A 22,611-nucleotide genomic window follows, 5' to 3' on the forward strand; every position below is an offset into this window, starting at 1 on the left:
GAAAAAGCTGGCTTAAAACTCAACATTACAAAAACTTAAGGTCATGACATCCAGTCCCATCAGTTCACGGCAAGCAGAAGGGGAAAAAGTGGAAGCAGTGACAGATTTTATTTTCTTGGGCTCCAAAATCACTGCAGATGGTGAGTGCAGCCATGGAATTAAAAGATGCTTGTTCTTGGGAAGGAAAGCTATGACAAAACTAGACAGCAGGATAAAAAGCAGTGACATCACTTTGCTGCAAAGGTCAGTATAGGCAAAACTATGGTTTTTCCAGTAGTCATGTATGGATGTGAGAGCTGAACCATAAAGAAGGCTGGGCACTACAGAATTTATGCTTTTGAATTGTGGTGCTGGAGAAGACTCTTGAGAGTCCCTTAAGACTACCAGAGATCAAACCAGTCAATCCTAAAGGAAATTAATCCTGAATATTCATTGGAAAGACCAATGCTGAACCTCCAATACTTTGGCCACCTGATGCGAAGAGCTGACTCATTGGAAAAGACCCTGATAGGAAAGATTAAAGCCAAAAGGAGAAGCGGGCAGCAGAGAATGAGATGGTTAGACAGCATCACTGACTCAGACAAGAATTTGAGCAAACTCCAGGAGATAGTGAAGGACAGGGAAGTCTGGTGTGCTACAGTCCACGGGGTTGCAAAGAGTCAGACACGACTTAGTGACTGAACAGCAACAACGTGATAAAAACTCTTTCAAAAGTGGGTATTGAGAGAACATATCTCAATATAATAAAAGCCTTTTATGACAAACCCACAGCCAATGTAACCTTGAACGGTAAAAAGCCAAAAGCATTCCTGCTAAAATCCAGAACAAAACAAGAATGCCCACTCACTGATTTTCTTCCCCATAATATTGGAAGTCCTAGCCACAGCACTCAGACAGAAAAAGAAATAAAAGGTATTCAGATTGGAAGGGAAGAGGTTGAATTGTCATTATATGCAAATGCATCCCTACTAAGTCACTCAGTTGTGTCCAGCTCTTTGTGACCCCAAGGACTGTAGCCCTCCAGGCTCCTCTGGTCATGGGATTCTCCAGGCAAGAATACAGGAGTGGGTTGCCATGTCCTCCTCCAGGGGATCTTCCTGACCCAGGGATTGAACCCTAGTCTCCTGTGTCTCCTGCACTGCAGGCGGATGCTTTATCACCAGGGAAGCCCATGTGCGGATGACATGATACTTTATACAGAACACCCTAAGGTCTCCATACAAAAACTACTAGATCTAATGAATGAACTCAGCAAAGTAGCGGCATACAGAATTAACACTCAAAAATCAGTTGCATTTGTTATATATTAACAGCGAGGTATCAGAAAGGAAATGTAAGAAAACAATATTTTTAAACTTGGACCAAAATATAATACCTAGGAATAAACCTGACCAAGGAGGTGAAAGACTTAGACGCTGAGAACTATAAAGTATTAATATAGGAAATTAAAGAGAATTCAAAGATATGGAAAGACATCCCATGCTCTTGGACTGCAAGAATTAATATTGTTAAATGGCAATACCACCCAAAACCACCTACAAACTTCATGGAATCCGTACCAAGTTACCCATGACATTTTTCACGGAACTGGAACAAATAATCCAAAAATTTATATGGAACCATAAAGACCCAGAAGCGCCACAGCAATCCTGAGGGAAAAAGCAAAGCAGAAGGCATAAGTCTCCCAGATTTCAGACAATACTACCATAAACAAAACAATGCGTGTTGGTACAAAAACCGACATGTGGATCAGTGGAACAGAATAGAGAGCCAAGATATAAACCCACACACCTATGGTCCATTAATCCATTCATCTTCAACAGGAATATAGGAAAATCAAATGGGACAAAGTCTCTTCAGCAAGTGGTGCTAGGGAAGTTAGACAGCTGCATGTGAATCAATGAAGTTAGAACACACCCTCACACCACGCGCAGAAATAAACTCAAAATGGCTTAAAGACCTAAACACAAAATATGACATCATGAAACTTCTAGAAGGGAATACAAGCAAAGCATTCTCTAACATAAACTGTACCGATGTTTTATTAGATCAGTCTCCCAAGGCAATAGAAATAAAAACAAAATAAACAAATGGGACCTAATCAAACTTACAAACTTTTGCACAGGAAAAAAAAAAAAAAGGATAAAAAGACAACCTAAGGAGTGGGAGAAAATATTTGCAAAATGATATAACTGACAAGAGCTTAATCTGAAAAATATATAAACTGCTCATATAATTCAAGAAAACAGCCAATCAAAAAAAAAAAAAAGCAGAAGACCTAAGTAGACATTTCTCCAAAAAAGACATACAGATGGCCAGTAGGTACACGAAAAGATGTTCAACATTACTAATTATTAGAGAAACCAAAACCAAAACTACAATGAGGTATCACTTCACTCCAGTCAGAATGGCCATCATTAAAAAGTCTACAAATAACAAGCACTGGAGAGGGTGTGGAGAAAAGGAAACTGCCCTACACTGTTGGGAGGAACGTAAGTTGGTGCAGCCAACAAAACAGTATGGAGTTTCCCCAGAAATCTAGAAATAGAACTACCATATGATCTAGCAATCCCACTCCTGGGTATATATCCAGACAAAACTATAATCCAAAAAGATACACGCACCCCTATGTTCAGAGCAGCACCATTCACAACGGCCAAGATATGGAGACAACCTGAACGCCCATCAACTGATGGACAGATAAAGATGCGGTGTCCATATACAGCAGGATACTACTTTTGTTCTTTTGTAAAAAAGAACAAAACAATGCCATTTGCAGCAACATGGATGCAACTAGCTATTGGATACGAAGTGAAGTAAATCAGGAAGAGAAGGACAGATAAAGATGTGGTGTCCATATACAGCAGGATACTACTTTTGTTCTTTTGTAAAAAAGAACAAAACAATGCCATTTGCAGCAACATGGATGCAACTAGCTATTGGATACGAAGTGAAGTAAATCAGGAAGAGAAAGACAAATACCATATGGTATCATTTACATGTGGAATCTAAAATAAGGCACAAAATGAACATATGTACTAAACAAAAACAGACTCACAGAGAGAAAAGACCTGTGGTTGCTCAAGGGGCAGGGGAGGGAAAGGGAAGGACTGGGGATCTGGGACTAACAGATGCAAATTATTGCGTATAGAATAGATAAACAACAAGGCCCTGCTGTACGGCACAGGGGACTGTATCCAATCTCCTAGGGTAAATCATAATGGAAGGGAACAAAAAGAAATGTATGTATGTGCATCACTGAGTTGCTTTGCTGCACAGCAGAAATTAGCACAGCCCTGTAAATAACTATACTCAAAAAAACATACAAGACACTGATATTTTGAAGTAGTTTGACCTTAAACTTGGATAGTTCTCATTTTGTTTTCTTTACCAGTATCTCCCAATCATCTGCTGAAAGGGGTTCCACCTCAACTTGCTGACAAGACACCACATGGGAACAAGGCTTGAGAAACACCTGGAAAAAAAATTAAAGGATAAAACTACCATTAAAAGACTTTTAATATCCCTGGAAAATAGGAACTTCTCTCTTTTAGCTCTGTAGTCACGTGTGTGTGTAGTCCTTTATTTGACAAATATTTATCAAGCTCTTCTTAGGTAGGTGCTGATATACTCAGCATTTTAGAAAAAAAAATTCACAACTATAAAATAAAGGGAAATACATCCTAGCACAATACACATTTTAAAAAATAACATAAACATAACCATTTAAAGAAAAAAATGTAAGTTAAAAAATAGAAGAAAAACAATGATGTCATCAAGTCATGGCTTGATCTAGTATATAAATACTATTGCTTCTAGATGTTCCGCAACAAACTTCAAGCCATGGTGCTTCTGGAAAAGTTAGTCACACACTGAAATAGAGATCAGAACCAATCATTTAGAATTATTCACAAGTATAATCATTCACAGCTAAAATATAGTGAAACAAATCCTCTGTCACTCCAGTCTACAGAGACACAGGAAGGTTAGTGTCTCTCAGGAATCTGGAATCCACTCACTTTCTTTCCACTTCTACGGGCATTTCTGGGGATTAGAGGAGTAAAATCCAGAGCCCCCGAGGAGTAAATGCTCCCTCTCGCTTTTGTGGGTTGGAGCAGAATTTCCCCGAGCGTCTTGCCCGCTCCCCAGTTGTTCCCCCTGGCGCCTCCCACATACACTACTTGAAAGGCGGGACTCTGAGGAGGCATAAAGCGAGAAGCTGGTGTCCAGTCAAGCCAGTCCACTTCCTGCCCCATCGATGACGGGGGCCTTAGTGGAGCCGCTGCAGTCCATACAGGGAATGTGCAGCAAATTAGACAGCAAATTCACTTTAGAGCAGATGGGAATGAAAAACAAGCAGGACTGTTCAGGGTTTGGATATTTCCTAAAGAGAAGTGCCATATACACAGAGAGCAGAATTATGTTAGTTATTTCCATAGCTTGCTATGGAAACCTGGGCAAAACAGTCCATTTGCCTAGGCTTGTAGAACAAGGCAGCAAAGTCAGTGATTTGTAAGGCTACTCTGGTGCTCAAGTTTTAAGATTCCAGCAAAAATTTAAGGTAAGCAAGAGACTACTGCTAGGCCAATGGATTTCTCATCAGTGGCTTACTCTCATTATCAGAAATGCGCGTGAACAAAACTAACCTGTGTTCAAAATAAGTTAAAACTTATTTTGAGAAACTGATGTGTGCATGCTAAGTCGCTTTAGTCATGTCCGACTCTGTGCGACCCTATGGACAGTATAGCCGCTAGGCTCCTCTGTCCATGGGATTTTCCAGTCAAGAATACTGGAGTGGGGTGCCATGCCCTCCTCCAGGGGATCTTCTGGGCCCACGGACTGAACTGGAGTCTCCTGCGTTGGCAGGTGGGTTCTTTACCACTAGCGCCACCTGGGAAGCCTCATGAGAAACTGGTAATAGAAAGCAATTTAGCCCCATCTATCAAATATTTATATGTGTGGCACCCTAGACTTGGCGATTCAGTTTTGAAAATCTATTTCATTTCTGGGAATTCCCTGGCAGTCCAGTGGTAGAGAAACTAAGGTCCCACATGCTCCACTGTGGTCCCCCACCAAAAAAAGGTTTCATTTCATACATATACAGAGATGCTCAATGCATATTATCTTAACATATGGAAAGGATCTCTGATACAGTTTGTGGGGGGAAAATTGCAGAAAATATGTATGATCTCCTTCTTTAACTCCTAACGGTCTAGGGAGACCCCACAGTACACCCTCATTGCGAGGCTGGGGTTAGAGAAAGGGAAAAACATTTTTTACTTTCAATTGTAAAATATTTGTACTGAATATGTGTTACTTCTGCAGTTTAAAATATTTAAAAACATAAACTGGTGAATATGATAAAGTGGAGACAGACATGAGTCCTTAAGCTTTGGAGTTTACAATCTAAGCATAGTAAGTAAAACTGAATAATTCATAAAGAATAACTGAACAAATTTAGGAACCTGGAAACTGAGTACAATAAAAGGTAGACTAGAAAATCAGCTAGCGAGCATGGGAGACTATTGGACAAGGACTTAACCGAGTACATGACAGGTAGCAGACATATCTGGATATCTTACCCTGGTTATAGTAGCTCACAAGTTAGGTGTCATCTTACCTCCCTAAAACATACATCTCAACTTTTACTTCTTTTGCTATATAACATTTTAAAAAGTCACGGTCATCACAGTTTGTGCTTACCTGGGCCCCATTTGAGAGTCCAAGTTTCTGACCAACTTGTCTGTTAATTTCAGCCACATTTTCACCTCCATCACTAAAATGTCTGCCTTCCACCCAGCTCAAGAATGCAGGCTGCTGACCCCAGGCGACTTCTATAGCTTGATTCTGTTTATTCAAGAAATAAGAAATGGGGGAGAAAGGGTTTGAAAGTTTTTATACGCTTCTCTGGATTCACAGAAAAGATAAACTACAACTGCAATCCACATGTACAAAGCGAGTTCTATAGATAGTTGATAGCTCTCTGTGACCACCTTCATCACAGCATTTAAAGTTGTAATCATTTCCACTACCTAACGTGATGATACTATGGGGAAACCAATACCTGTATATCCTTAATGGCAGGATAAACTGATTCAGCCGCTCCAGAGTCCACAATGGCAACAGCAACAGGGAGCCAGTAAACTGAGAGAGCCTTTGACCTTATTTAGGATTAATGAGTCAAAGAAAAAACTGCACCAGAACATATCCCTGCAGTATTTTCTATAATTATGAAAACTCAGGGCTATCTTTATATGTCTAGCAATATGGAAATAAGCTATAAATTTACTACTTTAGTAAAGAATAGGTACCATTTCCTTCTCCAGGGGATCTTCCTGACCCAGGGATCAAACCTGGGTCTCCTGCATTGGAGGCAGACGCTTTAACCTCTGAGCCACCAGGGAAGCCCAGAAACACATAATCAATAAAAAGCATTAGCATTTGTTTATTAGATGAGTAATAAATGCACATGGTAAAAGCACAAAAAGTATAAAGACATAAAATGTGAGGGCTGGTTCCTGTTCCCAAGATAATTACTGTTAATAGCTTCTTTTATGCATTGTAGAAATTTTATATTATTCAGCTTAAGTAATTTTAAGTCTTGAACTATGGAAACATATTTATAAGTCAAAAAAGCAAAGTATAAAATTTATTCTCATTAATAGCAATTATATAAATTATTAATAGCAATTATATAAAATATGCAAGTTTATGTCTAAGGATTAAAAGTCATTTACTATGATTAAAAAAATTACAAACTTATTACAGAAATATTAGAAAGTACATAAACCTTGGAAAATATATTAAAAAAATTACTGATATTTCCATGTGAATTATCAACCATGTGATACAATTTGGTCTTTTCTGGCTAATCCTTTTTTCTATGCACAAGTTAACCGTTGTATTACAGTTATGATTTAGTATCCTTTCCCCCCACTTGTTATTGTAAGTATTTTCACATACAGATCATTTTTAATAAAAAGTAAGGGTTTCATTAATAGCCATTAACACTTAACATCTCAGGAAGTTTTAGTCCTGTTGTGCTGTGCTAAGTCGCTTCAGTCTTGTCCAACTCTTTGCAACCCCACGGACTGTAGCCTGCCAGGCTCTTCTGTCCATGGAATTTTCCAGGCAAGAATACTGAAGTGGCCATGCCCTCCTCCAGGGGATCTTCCTGACCCAGGGATCAAACCTTTGTCTCTTACATCTCCTACACTGGCAGGTGGGTTCTTTACCACTACTTGCCACCTATTAAATTCACTTAAATCAAAATAAATTTATTAAGTTTAAAATATTAAATTCATTTACTTACATCAAATTTTACTATCTCAAAACTAGCTATGGACTGCTTATTGTATTTCTTTTAATAGGACAAATTTCAAAGAATGTTGGAGCCACTTCCAAGGCAATATAAGGTACTTTAAATTTATTAAAACTTTGTTTATAAGAAATCATCGTTTATCACTTAGTTGTATAATTTTTCTCAGAATTCTTGACAGGAGCGTCCAACCTGTCTGGCTGACAAAATCTTTCCACTGAGAACAGTGTGATACGGCAGAAAGAGCCCCAGGTCTGGAGTCAAGTCTTCAGTCACTGGGTCAGCTGTTACTACATGAGCTGAGAGGATGAGAATCTGGGATAGCATAGTCAGTGACTTTTAATCCAGATCAATTCTCCTACTTCATATGAAGAAACTTTTAAAATCACAGATGTTAAATAAAGAAACATGCCCTGCAATACTGGAAAAAAAAAAAAAAAAAACAACTCACCAACTCCCTGGAAAAGGGAAAAATCAATTTTGTGAAATATGAAAAATACTTCACTTATTCATTTGGTCAAAAGGTAGTCACCAGGGACTTACCTGGTAGTCCAGTGGTTAAGAATCTGCCTTGCAAAGCAGGGGACACGGGTCTGATCCCTGGTTAGGGAACCACGACGCCAACTAAGCCCGCAGCCCCAACTACTGAGCCCTTGTGCTCTGAGCCGACACATCACAACTAGAGAGTCAGTGCACCTCCGTGAAGGTCCCACGTGCCACCACTGAGACCCGATGCTGCCAAATAAATATATATATATATATATTTTTTTTTTAAGTGGTAAGCAGACCCATATATTCAGCTGCATTTAGTAAACTTTGCAGACTAATGTTCTGAGTCCATTTTTATGTCAAAAATCATTCACTTGGACCACAGAGCCCCTGGGCACTCAGGTAGAGAAAAGAAAAGGACAGACTATAGAGAAAGGAGCCCCTTTTCCAGGGGTTCAATCAAATCAACAAGTGACTGACCATCTGCTGCTGCTGCTGCTGCTGCTGCTGCTAAGTCGCTTCAGTCGTGTCCGACTCTGTGTGACCCCATAGACAGCAGCCCACCAGGCTCTCCCATCCCTGGGATTCTCCAGGCAAGAACACTGGAGTGGGTTGCCATTTCCTTCTCCAATGCATGAAAGTGAAAAGTGAAAGTGAAGTTGCTCAGTCGTGTCTGACTCGTAGCGACCCCATGGACTGCATCCTACCAGGCTCCTCTGTCCATGGGATTTTCCAGGCAAGAGTACTGGAGTGGGGTGCCATCGCCTTCTCTGGACTGACCATCTAGTTTTGCCCAAACCCATGGTATCAGTATCACTTGAAGGGAACTGCTGGGTAAAACCACAGGCTGCAATGCCTTAGTTCAGCCAGGTCCCAGGCCTGGCTCATCTCTGGCTAACACAAAGGAAATGCAAAACTGTACCTGGTTATTTTTGGAGGGCTATTTAATAGGTTCATTTGGTTGCACTCTGTGTGGATTTGAATCCACTCCCGTGCTTCAGCAGTGCAGACAAAGTAACTGAGTTCTAGTAGTGGTTCTCAGCTGAGGGTAACTGTGCCCCAGGAGACATTCGGCTACGTCTTGAGGCACTCTGGGTCACGAGGGGGAGGAGGGGTGTTGCTGGCTCTCGTTGGGCAGAGGCCAAGTTGCTGTTAAATAATATTCTACACTACCCAGGACAGAGCCCCACAACAGCAAATTTTCCAGCTCAAAATGTCAACAGTGCCAAGGTTAAGAAATCCTGAGTTAAAGCATACTCTGGGTACCCAGTCTTCAAACACAGACTTGGACAATAAGATAATATTTGAAACACAGAACAAAGTATAACAAGTGAGCTGTTAGCACATAAACACAGCAGTGAAGTTCTGAAAAGGAGACAAATATGGGCAAGAGAGAATCTGAAACTACATGGGGGAGGTAGGATTATGCTGTTTTTAGTAGCGTCAGATGCAGAAAAATGTTTTCGGGAAGAATAGCTTGAGGAAGAGTACAGAGGTGGGAAGGAGCTGGGTTATGGAGGCAACAGTGAGAAGGTGAGCATGGGGGAGGTCAGATCAGATCAGATCAGTCGCTCAGTCGTGTCCGACTCTTTGCGACCCCATGAATCGCAGCACGCCAGGCCTCCCTGTCCATCACCAACTCCCGGAGTTCACTGAGAATCACGTCCATTGAGTCAGTGATGCCATCCAGCCATCTCATCCTCTGTCGTCCCCTTCTCCTCTTGCCCCCATTCCCTCCCAGCATCAGAGTCTTTTCCAATGAGTCAACTCTTCGCATGAGGTGGCCAAAGTACTGGAGTTTCAGCTTCACCATCAGTCCTTCCAAAGAAATCCCAGGGCTGATCTCCTTCAGAATGGACTGGTTGGATCTCCTTGCAGTCCAAGGGACTCCCAAGAGTCTTCTCCAACACCACAGTTCAAAAGCATCAATTCTTCGGCCATACATGACCACAGGAAAAACCATAGCCTTGACTAGATGAACCTTTGTTGGCAAAGTAATGTCTCTGCTTTTGAATATGCTATCTAGGTTGGTCGTAACTTTCCTTCCAAGGAGTAAGCGTCTTAATTTCATGGCTGCAGTCACCATCTGTAGTGATTTTGGAGCCCAGAAAAATAAAGTCTGACACTGTTTCCACTGTTTCCCCAACTATTTCTCATGAAGTGGTGGGACCAGATGCCATGATCTTCGTTTTCTGCATGTTGAGCTTTAAGCCAACTTTTTCACTCTCCACTTTCACTTTCATCAAGAGGCTTTTGAGTTCCTCTTCACTTTCTGCCATAAAGGTGGTGTCATCTGCATATCTGAGGTTATTGATATTTCTTCCGGGTAGGTGAGTTATTGTTGTTCAGTCGCTCGGTCGTGTCCAACTCTGTTGAGACCCCATGGATGGAATCTGCCAGGGTCCTCTGTCCATGGGATGTTCCAGGCAAGAATATTGGAGTGGGTTGTCATTTCCTTCTCCAGGGGATCTTTCTGACCCAGGGATTGAACCCGCATCTCCTGAATTGGCAGGCAGATTCCTTACCACTGAGCCACCTGGGAAGCCAGGTGAGTTTTAGATGAGGGCAAATTAACTGCATGGAAATGTACTGGCTGATTTCCTTACACATTAAAGTACAGACATGACCTAGATATAGATGGTCTCTTTCACTATAAACATTGTATGATTCTGGAATAATGGGTCTTGACTTGGTGCATCCAAGAAGCCTTAAGATACTTTTTTAATAAAACTACAGATGCCTGAAGCCCACTCACTCCCAAAGATTCAGATTCAGCAGTCCATCAAAAAACCAAAATATCTATTTTTAAAGCATTTAGGAACATAGTAAATACAATTAACACTGCTGCATTAATACATGAAAGTGGTTGAAAGTAAAGGCTGAGTTCTCATCACAAGGAAAACATTTTTTTTCCTTTTCTATAACTTTGTATCTATAGGAGATGATGGATGTTCACTAAACATTTTGATAATCATTTCATGATGCAAGTCAAATCATTACGTGCTGTACACTTTAAACTGACACAGGGAGACTTCCCTGGTGGTCCGGTGGCTAAGACCCTGCACACCAATACAGGGGCCCGGGTCTGATTCCTGGTTGGGGAACAAGATCCTGCAAGATGCAACAAAGATCAAAGGTTATGAGAGCAGCAACTAAAGACCCAGCAGGACCAAATAAATAAATATTAGAAAAGAAATGTACACAGAGCTGTATGTCAATTATATCTCAATAAAACTGAAAGGGGAAAAAAAAAGGTAAGTCTGATACAGTTCAGAAAATCATTCTAACTTTTTTCCCTTTACAGTATCATCTGTATTATGTATTCAATGCTTCAGCTGATGTAAAATAATTCCGCCTATTAACTCCTAATTCATGACTTTCTGCCTTAATAATTATTCATGGGGGCTTCTCTGGTGGTCCAGTAGTTAAGAATCCACCTGCCAATGCAGGGGACACGGGCTCCATCCCTGGTCTGGGTGGACACCAGGTGCTATGGGGCAGCTAGGCCCACGTGCCCTGGAGCCTGTGCTCCACAGGAGAGGAGAGAAGCCACTTAGATGCCAAGTCCTCGAACCACACAGAGTAGCCCTTGCACGCCACAACTAGAGAAAGCCCATGTGCAGCAATGAAGTCCCAGCACAGCCAAAAATAAATAAAAAATTTAAAAATTATGCTTTCTAACTCAATAATTTCTGAAAGCCCATTTTAACCAGAAAATAAAACAATGTTTTATTATATATTACACAAAGATATGTTACTTTTAACTTTTTCTTAAAATATAATTATATTATCATTTTTAATGTCTAAAAATTGAATACAATATAAACGTTCAACCAGTGAACAATTAAATTATGGCAAACTTATGACAGAACACTAATCAACCTAAAAAGTGACAATTACCAGACATCCCTGGTGGTTCAGCTGGTAAAGAATCTGCCTGCAATGCAGGAGACCTGGGTTTGATCCTTGGGTTGGGAAGATCCCCTGGAGAAGGGATGGGCTACCCCACTCCAGTATTCTGGCCTGGAGAATTTCATGGACTCCATAATCCATGGGGTGGCAAAGAGTTGGACACGACTGAGCAACTTTAAAAAAAAAAAAAAATGACAATTACCTTTTAATAAAATAAAACACTCATAAGACTGTAAGAAAACATCAGTATACAAAACTACCAGTGTGTGCAGGCCTTGATTTGTTAAAAATAGAGATCTGAAATAAAACGAAGATTTGAAACAAAACTGGAAGATTTGATCCAAACTGTTAACATCTGTTATCTCTAGGTTTGGGAGTTATGTGTAGCTTTTATTCTCTTGTTTATAGTTTTCCATGCTTCCCAAATTTTCTACATAACATGTATTACTTTTATAATTAGGGAGAGGAGTTGGCCTAGTCTTCTGACACAGGCTAGACAGAAACAACAGTTTGTTCCAAGGCTAAGGGAGTTTAAGTTTCAAAAAGATATCCATGAATTAATTCTTACAAATACTTATCAAAGGCTTAAAATTTAAAACAAAGATGAAGACCGTTAAACTTCATACAGCACCCACATTCTAGGAGCAAATTAGTTACTATAAGGAAGCACTCCTATAAGCTCACCAGGTGAGGAGTGTTTCCAATAAACTCCTGAGGTGATGATTTAAATTTCCATCAGAGCTGACTGAGAGCAGGGAGGGGGGGAGGGTGAAGGATCTACCTAGGACTTGGTGACAAAACTAACTTATCTCCTGCCATGAGGGATAGCTCATTAGAGCCTAGAGACTGTCTGCTGCTCAGATGCTCAGTGACTCTTTGCCACTCCATCAACTGTAGCCCGCCAGGTTCCTCTGTTCCTGGAATTCTCCAGGCAAGACTACTGGACTGGGTTGCCATTTTCTCCTTCAGGGGATCTTCCCCACCCAGGAATCGAACCGGCGTCTCTTACATCCCCTACATTAGCCAGAGGATTCTTTACAGCTGTCACCTGGGAAGCTCCAAGAGACTCTCTATAGTAAAAGCAATAATGGCAGAATCCACTGAAATTAACATGCTTTGAAAGACTGGGGGAAAACAATCTAGAAAAGTAGTTAAAGGGAAGTAGCTAAAATGGAGAGGCGGGATATTTAAAATTATTGCAAACTCCTAAATATTTCCTGCAAGGATCAGCCCGTAGTGGGTACTATGCATCCAGGATTTTCAAAGATTTCAAGTATTCTTTTTGTCCTCATCACACACTCAAACTGGTAGACCAGGTGCCTCTATTTTACAATTACGAAACTAGGGATGTGATTAGAGCTATGAACCACCACAATCACAATGTCCAGACAGCAACTAACTGCAGAGGTCCAAGTATGCATAATCCCACTGCACGTTCCAGGCACACCTCGGAGGTATTCTGAGCAGCGGAGACGCAGCGAGAACCTTCATTTGATTAATCTCTCGCGCGCGGCTCAGTCTCTATTAATTTACAGGGACTCTTGGGCCACAGTCAGGCAGGCGCACCTGGAAATCACTGGCAGGAAAAACGTTTTTTACGATCGAAACAAAACAAAACCCGCAAAGACAAACCCGACTTCTCCAAAGCTTTTCCAACCTGGAGTGAGGAATAGCTGAACTCAGAATTATCAGAATGTTGAAAGCCCAGTTTCACCGAGTAAAGACCTGGAATACGTACGGCAAGTTAACGCAAAGGCCCGGGGCTGCACCCGACGTGGTAGGGCTGCAAAGACCGCCCGGACCGGCCCTGCTCCAGAACGGCCCACGTTCTGGCTGCTGAACAGGTCGGCGGCGGGGGGAGAGCAGCCCGCGTCCCGCCGTCGGGAGACACCCGAGCGGCCGCTGCGTCCCGAAAAGGCCCGGGTCCTGGGCGACCGCAGACGGCCCCCCAGGAGTCCCAAGTCCGGGCTGGGGAGTCCGTGGGGGCGGGCGCGTTACCTGGAGCAAGTGCAGCTGGGCCACTAGGCGCCGCGGCAAGTGAAGGAAGCAGTCGCGCGCGTTGGTGAAGGCCACGGTCACGGCCGCCCCGCCACCAGAACCCGCCAGCCGACCGCTGCCCCACATCCTCCGCAAGCGAGGGCCCCGCCAGAGGCCCACCCCAGCGGACCTGGCTAACTGCGGACCGAGGGCCTGCGGGCCAGATACACTCGATCGGCCCCGCCCCCAGGTCCCGCCCCTCGCGCCCGTCGCGCCTCGGTAGCGGGAGCGTCAAGCAAGTCCATTCCGGATCGCCGGGCCTCTCCGCCGCGCCGCTAGAGGGCGGCAGCTCGCTCGCCGCCTACTTGCTCACAGGAAACGATGGCCAGCCCTGTCGCTCCTTCAGCCAATCTCGGCGCGCCTTGACCCATCCCTCTCTCTGATTGGATAATCAGGAGGGCAACAGGCGGATGTTGTCGTCTCTGCGAGGGCCAAAGCCGGCAAGATGGCGTCGGGTGGAGGGCAAATTGGGGGCGTATTGGATCACCACATCCAAAGAGCTGTGTGTGACTCGAGAGCCAAGTATCGGGAGGGCCGACGGCCTCGCGCTGTGAAGGTAAAGTGATTTTGGTTTCATTCGTTGTCGTCGGTAGCTTTATGTGAGCTGTAGCTTCACACTCCTAGTTAATGTAAAGAAAGTCTTGAAAGGCTTCGGTCACACCCATTTGCTGGAGATGAGTGTGAGGAACGCCGGTACTCAGGTAGCAGATACTCTCGCGGCCTCTGGTCAACTGTTGGAGCTCCGTGAAAACGGGGTATGTGTTTTAGTCGTATCTTCCGTGTTTACAGTAGTGAATATTTAACTCTTTCCTGTAACATTTACCAAGGCAGCTTCTGAAGACATGTCGATTGGAGGTAGTCTATTATGTGTTTTAGCTCGAAGCCCTCACATGTAGGGTGAATTATTGTTTCTACAAAGAGAGGGGCAGATTTAAAAAAAAGAAAAAACAACAACTTTTCTGCAGACCTGAACAGAGTAGTTCTTGTTTTCAGTCTTTTTTTTTTTTTAAATAGTAACAGGTTGTCTTAGGCTTGTTTGTGAAATACATTTAATGTGTCTGCATTTCTTTTAGGTATATACAATCAATTTGGAGTCTTGGTACTTATTAATACAAGGAGTTCCTGCAGTGGGAGCAATGAAGGAATTAGTTGAGCGATTTGCTCTATATGGTGCAATTGAACAGTATTATGCTCTAGATGAATACCCAGCAGAAGAGTTTACAGAAGTTTATCTTATTAAATTCCTCAATTTACAAAGCGCAAGGTAATATGCAAGTTAAGCAGTGTCTCATTTCCTCTGTTCCCATTGCTATCATTTTGGCCTCCCTTATTCTTTCATGAATTACCCAGTAATCTAACATGGCTTTTTATTTTTCTCCAATATTCTTAATGTAAGTGTTAGCTTTATCAAAAGTCTGTCCATCAGGTCATCTCCATGCTTAACCATTTTCTGTCTTGTGGTGTGGTAGAGTAAAAACTGGGTTTGGACTAAATTTTTAGGTTCCACTGCTTACTAACATCATGACCTTGGACAAGTTATTTAATCCCATTAAACCTGTTTTCCTGTTCTATAAAATGTGAATGGTAAAAAAGGGTCTACTTACTGAAGTTGTATGAGGATGAAATGAGATAATCCACGTAGAGGGCTTAGCAGATGCGATGCCTCCTGTTCAGAATGCAGTAAACAACATTAGCTCGAATTGACCCCATCTTTTTCTTCTTCTCTGTAGCATAAATCCCCTGCTGTAATAAGGGAAATATGAAATGCCTTATCTTATATTCTTGTCACTAATATGCTTCAAGACCCATCCTTCCCTGGCTGTTACAATTCACAGTTTCTGTGCTACAAATAGTACTGGGGTATATGGGTCATATATTGTTCTCCAGTTGCTCTTATGTATAATCTCACTGCCCTAACCAACTTGCCAGCTCCTCATGGTTAGGGAAGCATATTTTCTTACTGTGCATTCATTCCACGAAGCTTTTGCATCTCCCACACCCCTTTTACGATGAGCCAGACAGTGTGACATGTGGATTTGAATCCTGGCTCCACAAACCAAGGTGAGCTTGGACAAATGATCTCCCCATGCCTCAGAGTCATCATAGAGATGTTGAGAAGCGTGATTTCAAGTGAAGCATTTAAGCATTTAGGCCACTGCCTGGCACATGGTAAAATCTCAGTGAGTATTTCTTACCATTTTCCCTGGACACAGAAGTACTTAATTTTGTAGTAATTCCTGGCCAGTCATAGATGTTTAGTAAGTATACATTAAATGAATACAATCCTCTCCTTTTCTCATTTACTGTTACATATTTGTGTCTCCTCCATTATTAATAATTGTAATATTTTTATTAATTTCTTATCTTTGAACCCCATTATAGGAACACATTGTGCTAAAAAGGCTAAGCTGGGCATGAGCTAATTCTCGAGGGCCTTTTAACACAGAATCTCTATTTCATGACCACAGATTGTGTACCTCAGGCCAACCAGCTGAATCCTATGTTGGTTAAAAGGAGTCTGGATATGTTTGGAAAACTTAGCTTAAAACCTATGAAGACTCTTGGGAGAGGGGAAGAAAGGCTCTGAAAGAATATGCAGTGGATCAGTAGGGTCAATACCATTGACGTGCAGAGCATCTTAACTCCCAAGACATAGGATTTATGTACACAACAACATCTGGACTTTGCTTTCTAGATCAAAGCATTGTATACTAGTTAAGCTTTCACCGTAAGTAAAACATGATATCGTGAATTTCTGTTTAGGATAGCCAAGAGAAAAATGGATGAGCAGAGTTTCTTTGGTGGGTTGCTTCATGTGTGCTATGCTCCAGAATTTGAAACAGTTGAAGAAACCAGAAAAAAATTACGAGAGAGGAATGCTTATGTAGCAAGAATGACTAAAAATAAAGGTATGTAAAGCCTACTACTAAACACCTCCTATGTGTCAGGCATTTTGCTGAGTTTATCCTCCTAGAATTTTCCCAGTCTAGTGAGTATAAGCTACGAAGTTTTTTCTTTACAGAATGTTATGTAATCTGGCCTGGGAAGGGATAGATGTTATTTTCATGGAAGATTCCTGCAGGATGAGAAAGGTGGCTGAGTTCTGAAGGGAAAGTAGACATTACCCAGAAAGGGAGAGGAGCAGATGGAAAGATGGGCCAGAGGAATAAATGAGTGTCATGCATTTTCAGCAACTGTGAGTAATATATAACTGCAACACAGCAGCTTACGTGTGAATCTGAGATTAGAAAAGGGGACAGTGAGTGAATCCTGAAAGGCCTGTGTCCATGCTGAGGAATTAAGGCTTTGACTACAAGGCAGTGAGAAACAGCTTCGGATGTGCAGACCAGTTTGAATTGTGAATCTAAAACTGAAAACAGTGGGGAAGTTCCACTGTTGAACAACACCAGCTGGCCAGATGCCCCGTGTTTCTAATCAAGTTGCCCTGGACACAAAATCCCAGTGCACAGAATGGAGTCATAGGATCTAGTTCATGGATTGTAGAACTAGAGGAGTCAGCACTGGACTATGATAGTGTGTGTGGTCTGAAATCCGAATAATTCTAGAGGCTCAGATTACCAAATTTTCACCCTTTGGTTAAAAAGACAGTGTCTAAAAAGCTATTGAATATGATGAGTTTCTGACTGGTTGGGTAAGGGGCACCTGGCAGTGTGAAGAGCGAAGTGGTAAACTTACCTGAATTTTTGGCAAGAGCTGTTGGGAGTCTTTGGTCATTCGTAGGCACTGAACTATAATCTGTGTAAATGTGTAAAGAACTGGCTCCAGGAAAACCTGTCCGTGTGGCAAAGGAAATGATAAAATATGGACCCAGCATATTGTTTCCTTTAAAAACTACAAACACGGGCTTCCCTGGTGGTCCAGTGGCTAAGGCTCCATGCTCCCAATGCAGGGGCCTGGGTTTGATCCCTGGTCAGGGAACTAGATCCCATATGCCAGAAGTAAGAGTTCACATGCTGCAACTAAAGATTGTGCATGCCACAACTAAGACTCAGTGCAGCCAAATAAATCAATAAATATATATTTAAAAAAATAAAAAAAAAAAAAAAAAAATAAAAACTACAAACACAAACTAAGCACAATACGTTCAAATAGTAAAAATACTTTGAAGATATAAAAAGTTTTCTGTGTAATGACATGGAAAAACTCCCTAAGATGTAGAGTTAACTGGAAAGCAGAGAGATACAGAGAAGTGGGTTTTATAGGAGAACAAGAGGGCTAAGTGGGAGGGAGAAGACTGGACAGATATCCTTTTTAGCTTTTAAACCATGTAAATACAGTACTTCTTCAAGAATAAATTTTTTAGTGTAGCATTCATTAACATCTTAATGTTTCTTTTTAAAGTTACATGTTTCTACATGGTGAAAACAGTAAATGAACCATTTCTGTTTCCCTTTCCCTGCCTTTTAAATTGTAACATACAGATCATTACATGACAAAGAAGCATAAAGATGCAAAAGATTTTAGAGGGGCCTTCCATTCAAAGACATCTGGATTTCCTGCAGCCTCTCTGAACACTTCAACTGGGAACTCAGATCTTTGTCTTCCTTATTCTTCTGAGTTGCCTTTGTGTTATTTCTCCCCCAAGTGTAAATGTTCATCAGGAGAACATGTAGACAGACCATCAAACTCCTCTCAGGATGGTAGAAACTTCGATGAAACACTGGGGCGTTGTGACCACTGTGACTCTCTGCAGAAAATGCAGATGAAAACTTTACAAAATTCACTGGCCCGCCCTGGCACACAGAAGGCTCTCACTCCTTCAGAGGCAGTTGACAGGTTTATGCCTAGGACAACACAGCTGCAGGAGCGGAAAAGGAGAAGAGAAGACGACTGCAAGCGTGAGACTCTCGCTGAAGCATACACAAGTAGCAAGGAGGTTATGATTGGCCCCCAGTTACCAGACATTCCTAAAGTGGACATGCATGATGACTCCTTGAATACAACGGCGAATTTAATTCGGAATAAACTTAAAGAGGTAAGATTGTTTAAAAAAGAAACTTTTAAGAGACAGTTTGGTTATAAGGACTAACAGCTAAGTGGAGAATTATTTGTAGGAACTTCAGTATTGTCATTCTTTTTTTCCCATTTTTAATTTTTAGATGTATTTTCCTACAATTCTGTGTTGAAGTAACTGAATTTGACTTACAGATATGTATTTGTTTTGATACCTCTAATCCTTTCTTTAAGTATATTTTATGTTACTCTAGGTAGAAAATATAAAAGCAGTAGTTTCAGTCAGATCAGTCTATGAGAATGGAGCCCAGGCCCTCCCTTTTTAAACAGAACTATCCCTCTCCAGATAGTTGTAATATGAGCCAACGTGGAGAACTACTGCATTGAGGGGAAATTATTATAATTTATTTCTCAAGTTCACAATTATAAATTTAAAAATTCAAATGCTTATTTTGCTTCTTTGATAATCATAGAAGAAGGTGAGATTTCTAAAGATTAGGCCTGAAGGTCTGCATTTTAATTTCATATTTCTTAAGTAGACTAGACCTATTGATAAATTGTCCTCCTTAAGTAGTAGTTTTTTAATGTTATTTACATTATCATTTTCCATTTTCTAAGCACAAATAAAAGTTAATATTTGAGATAGCTTTTGAAAGATACCTTACTGTGGGGCAAGTCTTTAGAAATCATCTGAAGGAGAAAGACCATTCTCTTGTACTTGAACTCAGGTTCAGAAAATGCTTTTCACATAGTGGTACATATATTTCAAAAATGTGATTAAGAAAGGCTAAGGTAGATTATTTTATGTACCTTTTCTTAACATTAAAGTTATATCCAGTTAAGGACGAGGAATTATTTTATAATAAAAACTGAGGGACACAGTTTTTATGCTTAAACTTCGGTAGCATTGTTTTCGCTCGTGCTGGCGCCCAGCCTGCAGGTGCAGATGGACTGAGACACAGACACACGTACGTAGTTATCTTAGCCAGAGCCGACTGTATTTTCAAGTAAAAAGTTAGGTCCAAGTCCTGGATTTAGAAATTGTAGAAGAAAAAATACTAAATACAGTTATGTCAGATTCTAGTAATTTTCCATTTTCAGTGAAGACTGTTGTATGTCCTTTAACTTATATTGTCTACTTTGTTCTGATGTATTTGGTTTCATTTTTCCCTGAGAAATTGAGGATTCTAGCATTTTTGCTTATTTCTCTACATTTTTCTTCCACCATCCTGGCTGGAGCCTCCTTGTCTCTGAATATATCAAACATTATCGTGTTTCAAGTTACACAAAACCAGGGTATCTCTCTGTATTCATAAAATTACAAGTGACTTCAGAAAATAACAGCTCTATAAAGGAATGTTAAAGTAGAGCATACATTTACTTTTCTCCCCTCAGAATTTTTCTTGGCTTTAAAAATTTTACTCCCATCAGTATTTGGACAGAAAACTTTGCTCTGTGCCTAGATTGTAGGCTGCACCTTGAACCTGGGCTGACAGCCTTAAGTGTGGTGATGGCAAGGATTAAACTCCTGGGTGTACATCTTACCTCTTCTAATAGTTTATTACTCTTCTACTATAAAAATTAAACTGTTGGTGGTTCTCTTTAAAACTAGGTAATTTCATCTGTACCAAAGCCTCCAGAGGACAAAGTGGAAGATGTGCATAGAAGTCGTCCTTTAAAACAAAGAAGAAGGATATAAATTGCCTGCAGTAAATTAATAGTTTTAAAGGACTACTTTTTATTTTTAGGCTGTCATTTGGATTCTTGTAGAGATTTTTACTGCTGGTATTTTTTTTTTTAATGCACTCTCTTCTTTGTAGTTTCATTCAAGCTACTTGTCTAATTTAGTTTCATCTTTTAAAATTAGTTTATCGTGAACAAAGAACACGCCAGCCAATTATGTCCCTTTAAAAAAAATAAAACTTTTCTAGAACCTCCACTCCGTGACTTTGGTTACATCTTATTGGCTGGAATTGGGCCCACTGCTGTTCCTAACAGAAGAGTGTAGAATGTCAGATGTTTAGGTTTTCTATTTGTTTTTGAGGAAGCAGGAGAAAAGAGGATTGTGAATGGCTGATTCACAACATTTGCTCCAAGATCTAAGGTTGTTGGTTTAACTTAACAAATTAATTAGTTTATCATTACTTATTATATCAATTGATGTTATTTTGATCCATACTTAATATTATAGAAATCGTTCATTACAACATTATTTCTCATGTTGCAATCACTATATGTAAACCAACTGAAGCAACTATAGGTACTTTACAATATAAAGACAGGCAACCAGGATCTGTTTCTGATTTTAATAATTTTGGGTGAGTAACATTCAAAAACTAGAAGTCAGGATATGTTGGAATGCCAGGGCTTCAAAATCAAGACAACTCTGTAAAGCAAAAAAGTTAATAAACTGTTAGCACAAAGCTGAAATGAGAAGCATATATGCTTTAGTTAACTTCAAAGATAATTTACTTCGTCTGAGGCAGAAACAAATCCGTGTTTGTAAATGGTAGACTTTGACCACTACTTCCCACATGTTTTCCCTGTCCGTGGGCCACATAATTGGAGGTCCAAGTATGTCCAGGCTGTTTGCCGTTTTCTTTTTTTGCTGATAACAGTAACCAGAAGAGGCCCATACCAGATGGTGTCTCTTTTTCTTCTCTCCCCATCCTAAGGGTCTCTTGCCTAATGGACTGAATTTGAACATAAAGGTTAGAAAGTTTCACCTTCGTTTATGACGTTATGCGAGCTTGTTAGGATGGCACTGCGTGGTGGATGGTATGAAAAGAAGCTGCAGGCAAGGGGACTGGCCCTACTTCCTTGTGAGATAATTACATACAGTTGACCCTTGAACAATGTGGCGTTAGGGTTGCTGACCCTCCACGCAAAAATCCACATGTAACTTTACAGTCTGCCTTCCATATCTGTTGTTTTGTATCCTCAGATTCAACCAACCGTGGATCATATAGTATGTATTTATTAATAGAAAAAAATTCCACATACAAGTGGACCCTCCCAGTTCAAACCTGTATCGTTCAAGGGTCAACTGTACTTTCTGTGCACTCTTAGTCAAAAAATACATTAGCAACTTCAACATAGACTAGAGCAAGTTGCTGTCTAGATCAGGCTTTTCAGACTTTTAGGTGTTCTGAGTCTCTTCCTTGGGGTCTTATTAAAATGCAGATTTGGATGGTGGTGGCAGGGGCTGGTGGGTGATGGGACTGGGAAGTTGTTTAATGGGTATAGAGTTTCAATTTGGCGAGATGAGCAGATTTCTGGAGATTGGTTGCAAAATAGCATCAATGTATTTACAACTATTGAACTGTACGCTTAAAACTGGTTAAGATAAATTTTATGACATGTATTTTATGTCAATTAAAATTTTCTCTGATAGTCCTGAAGGGAGGAGCTGCTATGTGGGTTCTGTGTCCCTGACCTTTTCCGTGACTGTGGAGGCCAGCACTCCTCCTCATCCCTGGCCACAGACACAAGATGGACCATGACACGAGAGAGAAAATGAACCTGAATTGTGTCACACACTAAAGAAAAAAAGATTCTGGTTCAGCTGGTTTGAGGAGGGGTCTGAGTGCAGTTCTCACAAGTTCCTAGGTGATGCCAGTGGTGCACAGATTACACTTGGAGCAGTAAGACTCCAGGTAACGGGCCACGGACGGACTCGGGGGAGCAGCTGAAGAACCCTGGTGGTTCCCTCTGAACCTAAGTACTTACTCCAGTCTGTTACTCTATACTGTTTAACCCATCAGTCCTCTTAAAAAGTTTGCCTTTTACACATTGATTTTTAATACAGGTTTCCAGACAGTTAAAATGTGGGGATAAACTACAGCAGGACAAGCTGAGATGACTTAACGATAGCTTGAAAG

General features: G+C 41.0%; 2 protein-coding genes and 1 non-coding gene across 6 annotated transcripts in view; 1 reads left to right on the top strand and 2 right to left on the bottom strand.

Moving 5' to 3' along the window:
• PEX1 (peroxisomal biogenesis factor 1) overlaps window positions 1-13,986 on the bottom strand; it is a 77,301-nt gene extending 63,315 nt beyond the window's left edge. For both annotated transcript variants that reach the window (XM_055589707.1, XM_055589708.1), the window contains exons 1-3: window positions 13,718-13,986; window positions 5,704-5,847; window positions 3,392-3,475 (exon numbers count right to left, since the gene is read on the bottom strand). In XM_055589707.1, coding sequence (XP_055445682.1) covers window positions 3,392-3,475; window positions 5,704-5,847; window positions 13,718-13,843 — 354 coding nt within the window. In that variant the 5' untranslated portion in view covers window positions 13,844-13,986. The remainder of the gene's footprint in view (window positions 1-3,391; window positions 3,476-5,703; window positions 5,848-13,717) is intronic.
• TRNAW-CCA (transfer RNA tryptophan (anticodon CCA)) lies at window positions 6,332-6,404 on the bottom strand. Its single transcript has one exon. It is a non-coding gene; the product is annotated as a tRNA-Trp (tRNA).
• A 148-nt stretch (window positions 13,987-14,134) lies between the features above and the next one.
• Window positions 14,135-20,669, top strand: RBM48 (RNA binding motif protein 48). 3 transcript variants are annotated; one of them, XM_055589709.1, is made up of 5 exons: window positions 14,135-14,312; window positions 14,830-15,020; window positions 16,520-16,665; window positions 18,199-18,752; window positions 20,343-20,669. In XM_055589709.1, exons 1-5 carry the CDS (start codon window positions 14,202-14,204, stop codon window positions 20,427-20,429), a joined length of 1,089 nt encoding a protein of 362 aa, XP_055445684.1. In that variant the 5' UTR covers window positions 14,135-14,201; the 3' UTR covers window positions 20,430-20,669. The 3 variants fall into 3 exon arrangements, with proteins under 3 accessions (XP_055445684.1, XP_055445686.1, XP_055445685.1); XM_055589710.1 differs by lacking the exon at window positions 14,135-14,312 and adding an exon at window positions 14,364-14,511; XM_055589711.1 differs by lacking the exon at window positions 14,830-15,020 and having other exon boundaries at window positions 14,206-14,312.
• Window positions 20,670-22,611: the final 1,942 nt, after the last annotated feature.

The sequence above is a fragment of the Bubalus kerabau genome, chromosome 8, assembly GCF_029407905.1.
Source record: "Bubalus kerabau isolate K-KA32 ecotype Philippines breed swamp buffalo chromosome 8, PCC_UOA_SB_1v2, whole genome shotgun sequence".
Lineage (NCBI taxonomy): Eukaryota > Metazoa > Chordata > Mammalia > Artiodactyla > Bovidae > Bubalus > Bubalus kerabau.

What these genes read in the sequence shown, in the direction of transcription:
- RBM48 (XM_055589709.1), top strand. Translation starts at nt 14,202, where the DNA reads ATGGCGTCGGGTGGAGGGCAAATTGGGGGCGTATTGGATCACCACATC. An exon ending in GACGGCCTCGCGCTGTGAAG is followed by an intron (nt 14,313 to 14,829) that starts GTAAAGTGATTT and finishes CATTTCTTTTAG; the next exon opens with GTATATACAATCAATTTGGA. An exon ending in CTCAATTTACAAAGCGCAAG is followed by an intron (nt 15,021 to 16,519) that starts GTAATATGCAAG and finishes ATTTCTGTTTAG; the next exon opens with GATAGCCAAGAGAAAAATGG.